At 39.1% G+C, this 11,410-nt stretch overlaps 1 protein-coding gene across 3 annotated transcripts in view; it reads right to left on the bottom strand.

Annotated features, from left to right (window-relative positions):
• LOC117172778 (sorting nexin-12) overlaps positions 1-11,410 on the bottom strand; it is a 104,577-nt gene that overhangs the window by 40,390 nt on the left and 52,777 nt on the right. For 2 of the 3 annotated variants that reach the window (XR_004467059.1, XM_033360986.1), the window contains exon 2: positions 7,648-7,743. The exons of the other annotated variant lie outside the window; for it this stretch is intronic. Coding sequence is in view for 1 of the 2 variants with exons in the window: in XM_033360986.1 (XP_033216877.1) it covers positions 7,648-7,743 (96 nt within the window). In the remaining variant the exon portion in view is untranslated. The remainder of the gene's footprint in view (positions 1-7,647; positions 7,744-11,410) is intronic. 3 annotated transcript variants of the gene reach the window in all.

Below are 11,410 nucleotides of genomic sequence, written 5' to 3'. Positions count from 1 at the left end.
CTCAGTAGAGGCGAACAGGCCGGGTTAACAAAGGACGTGTCTGAACGGAGACTTTCAGGCACCAGGACAAATCCCATGGTATGTAAACCCGCTTCTTGCAAGCGGAGCTCTGCAGGGGTGACTCTTATTTCCCTAGCGTCTTTGCGGGACTATGAGAGGAACACGTACAAATCACAAAAGAAAAACAAAGAGGTACCTGTATCGAAACCCTCCTCTAAACAACCGCCAAAAGTAGAAGGTTCCTTAGGGGATATTCCACCAGAAGTGGTATAAAATGATAATAATCAAGCTGGAATCCATAGGGAGACCAGAAACGTCCGAAGGTGCCCTAAATTAACCGCTCAATGGCTTAGGCGGTAATCCCCATGATGCGGATAAATTTGCACCACAGCAGAGGCGCCTCGGCGGTTCTAGCTAGGCGCATGCCAGTGGAGCAGGATGGGATTGCCCTAATCCATGAACCCTAATTATACACGCACGCGAAAAAACGACAAGGGCATGTATAGCCGTCAAGGGTATGGATGTGATCTTGCAACCTAAGTTATACTCCAGAAATCTCACCGTAAAAAATACGTATATTTTATTTTTTGATTATGCAAAGTATGGCGTAGTTACTTTGTTGCTACCCCATCCAGTTTTTGCATGTGCCTTAATGGGTTATTCGAACACCTATCGGCACTGAGCTGTAGATTTTTAATCTGGGTGATATTCCCGTATTGCAGATTGAAAATAGGAGTGCGGTTCTCTATTTGACTTTATGCTCGGATGAACTTAGGAGCAAGGTGGTGGGTTAAAGAGTTTCCAAAGAGGATTCTCTCTCGGACCACAAATATATCTTGTTTCAGCTAACTCTAGAAAAACCGGCGGTTTCAAAATTCAGAAATCCTAGAAATACACTTTAAGACTTATATAAACAGGAGCACAAAGGGATACTTGTGGAATTCGCTACAAGCTATCGTAACATTGATGAGTTGAAGCACGCCGCGAATTTTCTGTAAGGGCTGTGACTACATCATATCAAAAAAATTGCCCTACAAGCACAATCAACAACAAACACAATCTGTAAGAAAGCCCAGTTTTAATACAATAAAAATATAAGGAAGTATAAACGGGACGATGGGATAGGCTTCACCTTACAGAAATAGCGAGGTTCCACAAGATCCTGGCGAAAAACCCGGAAGCTCGATTCGGGATAATAAGGCTCGAAAATAACGAGTATGCCGAAGATGAAGAAGCAACGTTGAACCACCTAATAGAAGTTCGCTTCCCGGGTGTTCAGCGAATCCGAACTGACCAAGAGGAGAAAGGCTGGGGCTAAGAGTTTGAGAAGGCCGACTGGAATTTCGCCACTAAGGACGTAGACAGCTAAAAGGTTATATGAGCCGCAGGGTCCTTTTGTCGTTTAAATCACCAAGGACGGATGGCATCTATACTACTCTTTTACAAAAGGGTATGGATTTTGTCATCCCTTCTTGGAGAAGCTGGTCGAGACATGTATCAGGGATGAGGTGCTTTTAACGTCTCCGCTACACAGAGGGCAGCACGCTTTTCAGGCAGGCTGCTGGGTAGAAACGGCTCTCCATGCCGTTATGGCAAAATTGGAGCAGCAGCTGGAAAACGGGGTATGCTGTGAGCACGTTCTTGGACATAGAGGTTGCTTTCAGTAATACTCCTCGAGAAGTCATCCGCCGAGAGGCTTTGAAGTGTGGCATGCCAAACCAGCTAGTAAGCTGGATAGGAAGCATCCTTCGCCGAAGAAGACTCGAAAACAGATGAGGTAAAAGCTTAATTAAAGGAATAGCGCCACAGGGTTGCTCACAAGGGCGTGTTCTGTCGCCCCTCCGATGGTGAATGGTAAGAGTGGTACTATATCTAGTGTTATTCAGATGCAATGCACATCGTAAAACTGTGGTGCGATAGATCAGGGATCTCGATAAATCCGGAAAATATCAACATGGTAATTTTCACGAAAAACAACAAGATGCCGAAAGTTGACGCTCCTGCAGGATGTTGAGAGGCTGAGGACAGTCAGATTCGTTTAAATATCTCGGAGTAATCCTTGACAGCAAACTGAACTGGGCGAAGCACCTAGAGACCCAATGCAGGAAATTTGTCATGGATTTTATAAGTGCAGGAGAGCTTATGGATTGACGTGGGGTTTACGGCCTGAAATGCTTGCATGGTTCTACTCCACTGTTATTAAACCGAGGCTCTTGCATGCGGCCGTGTTCTGGTTGCCACGCGTGAAACTTAAAATAGTGCAGGACAAGCTGGGAATTTTACAAACGCTAGCATTTATGAGTTGGACGGGAGCAATGGGGACAAGCGATGGGAAGCCTGGCAAGAGTAAGTAGATGGATTCCGGGAACTTCACCAAGGCTTTCCAAATCTGCATTCCAAGCAGGGATATGTGGAAGGAAAATAGTAACCCGCTCCTCCGAGGGGAAATCTGGTATACGGATCGCTCCAGGGGAGAGGGAGTGTCAGGAGCAGGAACCTATGACAGCATGAGAAGGAAGGGGATGGGGTCCCTCTTAGCAGCCATGCTACTGTCTTTCACGCGGAGGTCCTGGCCGCTAGTCGCTGTGCTGAAAAACTATTGGAAGAAAATGTTGTTGGCAGACAGATTACGATCTACTCTAATAGCCAAGCTATAGTAACTGCGGTAGGGAAACCAAACATAACATCAGAACTGATCTGGGAATTCAAAATGGCATTAAACCATCTTGCAGAAAAAAACAAAGTGACACTCATATGGGTACCTGGTCACACAGGGATCAAGGGCAGCGAAAAAGCAGACAAGTTAGAACCGCTACTGGGACTATCATCTATCTGCGTCAATCTTGCCATCAAATGCTGGGCCAGATCAAAGCACCGGCAATATTGGGAACAAAGCCAGAGCGCTTTGAATTTATAATATCAGGTTATATTCTTGAGAAGTATAGTTAATTTTTTTCTTTTTTTTGTGAAATAAAATTCCAATATATATAAGTGGATACATTGTTGAATCTAAGAAATAGGTCATTTAAATTAATTTATTGTTATGTAACAAAAATTAAGTAAAGTAAATGTCACAGTAATCACGAAGGTCTTAGTAATCGTAAACTTGGATATATTTTGAGTATTTTGTTTAAAAAATAACTTTCTATTAGAAATTATATACACCGTATCTCTAAATAAGTGGGTCGTAGGACAAATAATATATATTCATCGTAAAGAGTTTTCCTTGCTCTACAATTTTTGAATTACCGCGATTGTTAAAAACCCCATTGGGGGGGGGGGCAAAGTCACCGGACGTATCATTGAGTTGCAAATATAGGGTCCATGCACAAAGAGTTTTTGCTGAATATGGTTACAATATTTAATAATCAGTCGCGGACAATTGCTCAGGTATGTCCCGAAAGAATTAACCGGGTCAAAAGCTGAATGGCACCTGGAATACAGTATAACTTCTCAGGGTGTGCAACCTTCTCCTTGCGTAGGGGACTTTACAAGGATGGAGGAACCGTTTTCACCAGCTGATCGTAGTAACAATAATGATAACCGATCAATTTAGAATGAATGCGAAGTACCGACAAAATCTCAATACTCCAAAACCCACGAACGCATCCTCGGGATGCGCATATATTGTCCCTACACCAAAGGTTTATGCTGAGTATGGTTACAATATTAATAAGCAGTGTCGGAGAAAATTATCCAGGATGAGCCCCGAAGTAATAATCCCCAAGCGTAGGTGTAATAACCGTTCCGAAACCCGAATGACACCTGGATGAGGCGTCTTACCCGGTGACTCTCGGATACCGGGCAAACTTTCAGAGTATGTAGCCTTATCCTTGCATAAGTGGCCTGCAAGGACGGACGAACCCTTTCCCAGCTGCTCGCGGGAACAACAATAAATGACCCAATTATTGGTCAGCAAACAGTGCCGATGACGGTAAAGTTCGGGGTGCTGAAAAGAATTCAGATGGGAACACTCAAAGATGACTTGATAGAATTTTGCGATACTAGCATTATTCCTGTTCACAAAGGATTTGTAACGCGTATGCACGCTCTATGGTACCAGAAACGCCCTCAGTTTCAGCACGTTTCCCATCAGTGATTGCGAAATCAAGCTACCCCAATCACTAGTTGAACAGGTTGCGGACAAAGACATTAAGACAAACCGCGGAAAGCAAGCACCTTCTGAGAGATGATCGCGATTTCAGGAAAGGAGGAGCATTGACATCCAGGTTCCTCGTAAGCCCCAAGATCTGGCTGAAATGAATGTCTCCCTTCTTGAGGCTATCTCGTAGGAGTCCGACGTCTGGACCATCAATCCTTCAGTTTACGTTGCTGCGAGAGTTTTGGCTGATTCAAATCGAAGGCTAAAACCGAAAATGGATCAAAAGACAAAAAAGGCTTTCATCAACTGAACATGAAGATTCGATGGACAAGAAAAAATGCGTCACGTTTTCGGTGTAGTGATTGACTACATAACATCTAGTTGACTGTTCACGGAAATGATTCGAAAGTTAGCCCAAAAACTGAGGATGCACAATCACACACTGAACAATTCAAAGCTGCTGACAACCAAATAGCAGGTTGCTGAAAAAATACGGATGTTATCTAACGCAAGGAGGAGAATACAGAAGAGGGAAAGATGGATTGAGAAGAATTAATAGTTTCTCACTATCCCTTCGCGCCTCTTCAGCGATCTCCCGATCTTGAAAATACTGGACTTGAAAGAAGATACTGGTAATATCTTCCGCTTCAATAAATTCTGCGACCTCATAATATCTAAAAAGGAATGCCCATCAGTCACTGCCGAAGAGGTGAAAAAGCACTTAGAGATACAAAGAACTTTTCCACCACATGACCAGATAGTATCAAGAACTTCTGTTGGAAGAAGTTTACATCTAGACACCAACATCTGGCTCGCAAATTCACTTCATATTTAAATTCGCAAATGCCCATTCTGCAGTAGCTGGTTTTAGGACGCACTAAACTCCTGCCAAAGAAAGGCGACTTGCCCAAACCAAATAATTAAAGGCCAATAACTTTTTTGAATACGCTGCATAAGATCTTTACATCTGTCCTCAACAACAGGATTGTTAGAAGAATTGAGTCTGTGTGAAGAAAGATGTACGAACGTGGCTCGAAAAAAGGTGTAACAGGCTGCCGAGAGAACCTGCTAATTGACAGGTGCGTCTGTAAAGACGCAGCAGTCCAACAGTATGCCTTGTAAATTGCCTGGATTGACTAACGGAAAGCTTTCGATTAAACCACCCACAGACTTGTAATCTGTCAGTTGGAAAGCTGGAAGGTTCATCCACATATAATGAGATGCACAGAGATGGATGCTTTCTGAAAAACTAGATTTAATATATCATCTTGAAATTATCGAGTGACAACGAACGTCACCTTCCATGGGGGCGACTTTCAGGGCGCTACATGAGCCCTCTGATCCTTTGCATCACATATCTGCCTCTATCTCTCCCACTACGAAATTTTACTTAAAACCTCGCGGCGAAACTAAACATCACGAGTATAAGGTCACATATGTATTTTAAATGGTTGACCAGACTATCTATACTTTTGGTGCAAGAAAACTTCAACTGGCTCTAAATATTGTCAAGAAGCAAAGATGAGAGATTACTGTGAACTTTGGATTGGACAAGTTCCCCAAGATTTATCTGAAGAAAGGAAAATTATTAGCATTCCCGAATACACTGAGCTTGTGAATATAAGTGTTATTAGACATAATGACCTAAAAGCCGCATTCAGGACTTAGCATAAGTGAAGCACTCTCCGAAGCAGATACAAGCATCTTTTTCGACAAATTTGGCCTTTCAATCTGTAGGCGTTAAACAAGACATCTGCGATTAAAATGCTTGCCGTCCCAACTCTACTGTACTTTTTTGGGGTGGTTCCATGGACGAATCACCAGCTCATGACCCTTTCCACGCTTATACATGCCACGCTGTAAAGGCGTGCGTGTACTTTAGTATCTTTCTTATCGAATAATTATGCGCACAGATCATATCATCGTAGAATGGAAGAGATTCTCTCCAAAAAATAGTCAGGAAATACGAGATGATTGACAAGGCAGCTATGATCTACACATATGCGGGGAGCAGGCGGTCGAGTAACGTGGCCTGAATTTTAAAACGAGAAGTGAAGAAAGTTCATTACTCCATCAATGCCTTACTTTTAGAAGATCAGTCTTTGTCAAAGGAACCAACTGTCGCTTTCTCCAGATCATCAGAACTTCTTTCAGGCACAGAGGGTTTCATTTTCGCACGCCAGGACGGTTTCATTTCCACCTAAGTATAACGTAAACGGATTTTATCTCAAGTAGTTCCCAGTGAAAGGTACAGAACGTGTCATGCACACACTGAGTGCATATAACACATACTATCTGGGTGCCCGATGAACGCGGGAGCGACGTACTCTACAGACATAATGTGGCTCTAAGAGTGCTTTATTACCATCTTTGTTGCTCTTACTGTGTTGGTCGCGACCCTGTCCTGCCGAACGATCCGAGCGAGAAAGATTCAATTTTTCGAAACAAGAAGTGCCATATTTTCTGGAACTACGATGTTCGCACAGCAGTCTAGACACTCGAAGCCTCACATCGTTCTCCAAAACTTCGAGAATTTGCAACGACTGTACCGAAAATATTCGGCTAAAGTCATTTTCCTTGTTCGTGCCGTCGAAGGTGCGAAACTAACAATGGTTCGTAACTTTAAACCCGCACACGCGTGATTTCGTCGTGTGCTGTGACAAACCATATCACGGTTGTTAGACGTGGCCTACGATGTGATTTACCGCGATTCTACTGGGAGCCGTTGTCCTATGCATACATGACCGTTGCTACCAGTCGGATCCCGCAGTTAGTTGTTTAGCCAAACTCGGAACTTGTTTATGAAGATTGTTTAAATAATTAATAATACTTGCGAATTTGCAAAGCATAGTAAAAACAGAGTCAACAGAAAGACATTCTTATTTGATTCCGTAAACAAATTAACATAATTTGTTGTAAAATATCCAAAATGTTAATTTGTTCATGAACATTTTTTAAATGATAAATAATTCTTGGGAATTATCTTTCGTAAATCTAAAGATCTTTTTAAAAAAAGTTAATTCTGAAAAGTTCAAAAAATGTTAATTCGTTGTTAATTATACACTACACACCCCTATCCTGGAATATATAATTTTCTTTCTTTATATCCACAAACCTTTTAAGCGAACACTTCTATTCCTCAGGCTATTTATATATTGTCGGTTTAGAATCTCATTCACATATACCTACCAATATTTCCGTGGCCTACCTCCGGGTACATAATCGTTCACTTCACCTAAATACAGTTACTTCATTAAACGAACTTTATCCATTCCCTTAAATTTTTATTTAAGATTAACGGATTCTAGTTATTGTGAGTACTTTCATGAATTGGTTGTCTTCAGAAGATGGTAAATTTCAGTAAAAGACATGAGAATGACAATTAGATAATGAATTTTTTGCCAGATTCTCCCTTCATCTTATTCTTTAATATATTATTCAGGTGCCAATTGCAAATGGGTTTAATCCAGTTGTCATATTTATCTATTGAGATATATATATATATATATATATATATATATATATATACATAAATTTCAACTTACTTTGCTATCCCGTTCTAGCTCATTCCTTAGCCATTCAAAATCACTATATCTTCTCCGCACACTGGAATCTTTCACTTTGAAAACAGGTAGATTTGTCTGAAAAGAAATGATAATTTAAAAATCACACATATTTATTAGGGAGTAACGTAAAATCAACAAATTTTAATTGAGTACGCTGGTGTTCTTATTTTTTCCTTTCTGCTAAAAAAAGTAGAAAATTTTATTAGGATCAAAAAGTTTGTGCATGCTTTGCGTAGCGGAATCATTATTCGAAGATTTCCTCCAAAAAAGACGAAGGCTTTTTAATTTGTTGCTTACTCTTTTTCAAAGTAAAAAAGTTCAGATTGTGCAGCTTTCGGTCATTATTCAAAATTTGCTTAACTTAATTATTGTTTTTCTACAACTTGTATATAAAAACTTTTTTGAAATGCCATATAAACACATAAATAACCAGAAGAGCTCAATCTAATATATTTCGTAAAAAGGCAAGAAATACGTCAAACTTCTATGAACATAATACACTGTTTGCGCGATTATGCATTCATCTCTCATGTTTATGCAGTTCTTTACTAGTTTTGTTCCTTATACTAAAGTACATTAAGCCTACAGCAGAAGATTTAGAATCCCACATTTTATTCCCACCCTAAGCCCACTGCCTCCATCCAAACAAAGGTAAGTATAACCTAATCCTACGTTTACTATACTCATTATTTTTATTCTGAGTTTAAATTCCGTAGTCTTGAATAACATTATTTTTCTAGATGACCAGAATTTTTAATTCCGTATCTTCAGTGGTTAATTTATTCCTTTTAGGGGACACATTGACAAGAAATTTGTGTGTCCGCGATGAATGCAGGCCTCTCACTGCCTCATGACTTTCAAAAATGTAGCAAAAAGTAGCCTCAGTGCCTTCAAAAAGTAGCAAAAAGTAGCCCAGACTTTTAGATAGAGGAAACCAGCGGAATATCTATTTAATTGTTGTTTTAAATATAAAATAAGGCTAAGTGTTGAATAAAAACAACAGGCAAGTAATTTGTTAGTTTTTATTATATATTCTTTGGCAATAAATCCTGCTTATTTTAAACTTGGGTAGGAATGCAGAGAAAAACATCGATTACAAAAGTTCTTCCGTCATAATTTGTTTTTTCACACAACGCTCAGCAGTATGAGGAATATATTCGCACTTGCTGAATTTTACTTGCTTGGTACTGGTTGGATCGGTCGTGCGGTTTATAAAAAAATCGATTTTTCTATTCGCGTCCCTTCTTTTTTGTTTTCGTGGCACTGCACTTACGATCAGAATCATTTTCCTTTTACGATTGGTTTCCGCAGAACGTTTGGTTTCTTGACAAATCGGTGTTGAGTCAAAGAGACAAATTGAAGATGGACTTTTGCTATTTTTTTCTTCGCTCTCAACCAGTGGTTTCTTACTTTTTAATTTCAATTGTTTTTCCTGCGCTTGACTAGCTAAACACGTTGTAAATTTACTACCTTCTTCTTCATGTTGCTTAAATTCATTTTTTTCCTTCGTAGTAATCCACTAAGAACTTTTCTTTTTTTATGTTCAATTTCGCTGCTCAATTTTGAAATTTCTTCTTTGGTTCTTTCTTCTGTTCTCGTGTTCTCTGCTGAATAATGTTATCTCTTTTCATTCTTTCATTATTTAAGTTTTCCATGTAGGATTGACGCGCTGAATATACCTTGGTTAGTAAAGCATTTGTAATTGGAAGCAGGTGAAGATTACCTTTAAAGCGTTTCGTCGAATCATGTATTACTAATCCGGCATTCAAAGTTCGCTCACCCATACTCGTCTTTTCTTTTGTTAATATTAATTTGGATTTTGAAAATCCTCTCTCTACTTCAGCATTCACGTGTGATAAAGACAAGGCTATTTTGACTAGTTGAGTAATGAAAGGGTATTTTACACCACCGGTACAGTTTTCTTTTTCAAACAAAATTTTTACTCAATAGTGATCAATGCGTTCCTCATTTTTAAACTCTGGTAACTCTTCTAGTTGAAGTAGCTTTTGATTGAGACTTTTTAAATGCTTCTTGAAATCTTTGTCGAGAATGATTGCCTGCATATTAAGAAAGTTTTGTTCCTCAAAAAGCTGCCTGATTCCAAACGATTACTTTTGAAATTTAGTAAGCTTTCTGAAATACAAATGCGACCTGCGATTGTCAGTATGAAAGTTTCAATTTTTTCAAATAGTACGTGGATTAAAGGCTCTTCTTTCTGAAACAACTGAGTAAAGTTTTCAAAAAGTTCAGCGCTGCTTGCAACAAATCGTAATTGTGAAGGCATATCACTTTGTCTTAAGAACTTGCAAATAGAAGCATACCTTACACTTGTGAGTACTGACTTGCTTACTACTCGTTTATTTGGCAGAAATTTTAGGAAGTATTCTGTCAAAGCTGACCATTGCTCATCCAAAATCAAAACACTTTTTCCAATGTCAACCAGCGAATACTAGAATGTGTTATGAAATGATGTTTTGGTACCTTCTTCAAGCATTGTATTTTTTCATAATCTTCACATCGAACAGGCTCATTATGGAAAAAATAGTAGACTGCTATCGCAAATTCACTAGCATCTGCACCGAATTCAGAAATTGCTAGAACAAACGAATTGTTAACGACGAGTAAATTACATGCTCCTATATTTAGCAATCCTTTATTACGAGATTTTAACATTTCATTATTCATCAGATTCCAGAATGATTTGTTTACGTTTGGTCCATCCGAACCTAACATTATTAAATTTTCCTTCGAAAAATCTTTTATAGAATCTTTCAGATATCTTGCGATTATTTCAGAACTTGCAGAACCTAGAAAGTATGTGCGTAAGTGTCTATCCACTATTGCCTGGTCATTTTCTGAAAAATAACGCAGTCGCGTTTGTAGTTCCCTCTTGCCTTCTGAATTCGTGGCTTCATTAAACGAAAGTATCATTCCTGGGCTTTTTTTACATCCTCTATTGATCTCTCTTCATAATATGGCGCTAAGCCATCTGTGAGTAAATAGCGAAATTTTATAGGAATGAGCGAAAACTGTTTGGCAATTTGAGAATCTGGGAACATAGCTTGATACGTATATTCTAAGCCGTCACAAGAGCTCGCAGACATATTACAATGAATATTATTGATGATACAGCAGCTTTTAGAGGTGTGTCGCGTACAGATCACAATAACACTGGTTTTCCCGAAGATTTCGCACTTGCGGACGCAGTTATCGCTTTTATTCTTAATTGGTTGAAGTGGAGTTCATCTAACGCATTTTTGCTATGGATCCCAGTCGAGAAATGCTGAAGAATTTCTTGAATGCCCTTTTTAGCATAAGAAAAACTTTTAGCGCAGACAGCGCAAAATGCAAAATTTTCTTTTTCAGAGCTTTTATTACACCAGGCTCCCATTTCGTAACCTAGAGTATCTGTACGCCTTAACCAATTCGCTTGAAATTTGTAGTCGGCCATTACGTGTCTGATATTAATTTAAAATGAAATTCTAAAATTTCTTATAATATAAATTAATTCAAATAGTAAATCATCACAAAATCACAGAAAGTCAGTTAAAATAGGAAAATCGCAAAGCATGCCCTTAAAATTGTCGATTATTCCGTACATATAAGATTTCATTTCTATACCTAGCCAAACGCACACACAGTTTTTCTATAGTCATAAATCATTTGAATAATGAGACAATATTGGCATCTTCATTCACGGAGAAAATATCTCGAAATAATATGCCATATATACTCAAATTAT

Source organism: Belonocnema kinseyi, chromosome 5, assembly GCF_010883055.1.
Source record: "Belonocnema kinseyi isolate 2016_QV_RU_SX_M_011 chromosome 5, B_treatae_v1, whole genome shotgun sequence".
Taxonomy (NCBI): Eukaryota; Metazoa; Arthropoda; class Insecta; order Hymenoptera; family Cynipidae; genus Belonocnema; species Belonocnema kinseyi.
Note: the sequence above shows the minus strand (reverse complement) of the source record. Positions and strands in the feature narration are given on the sequence as shown.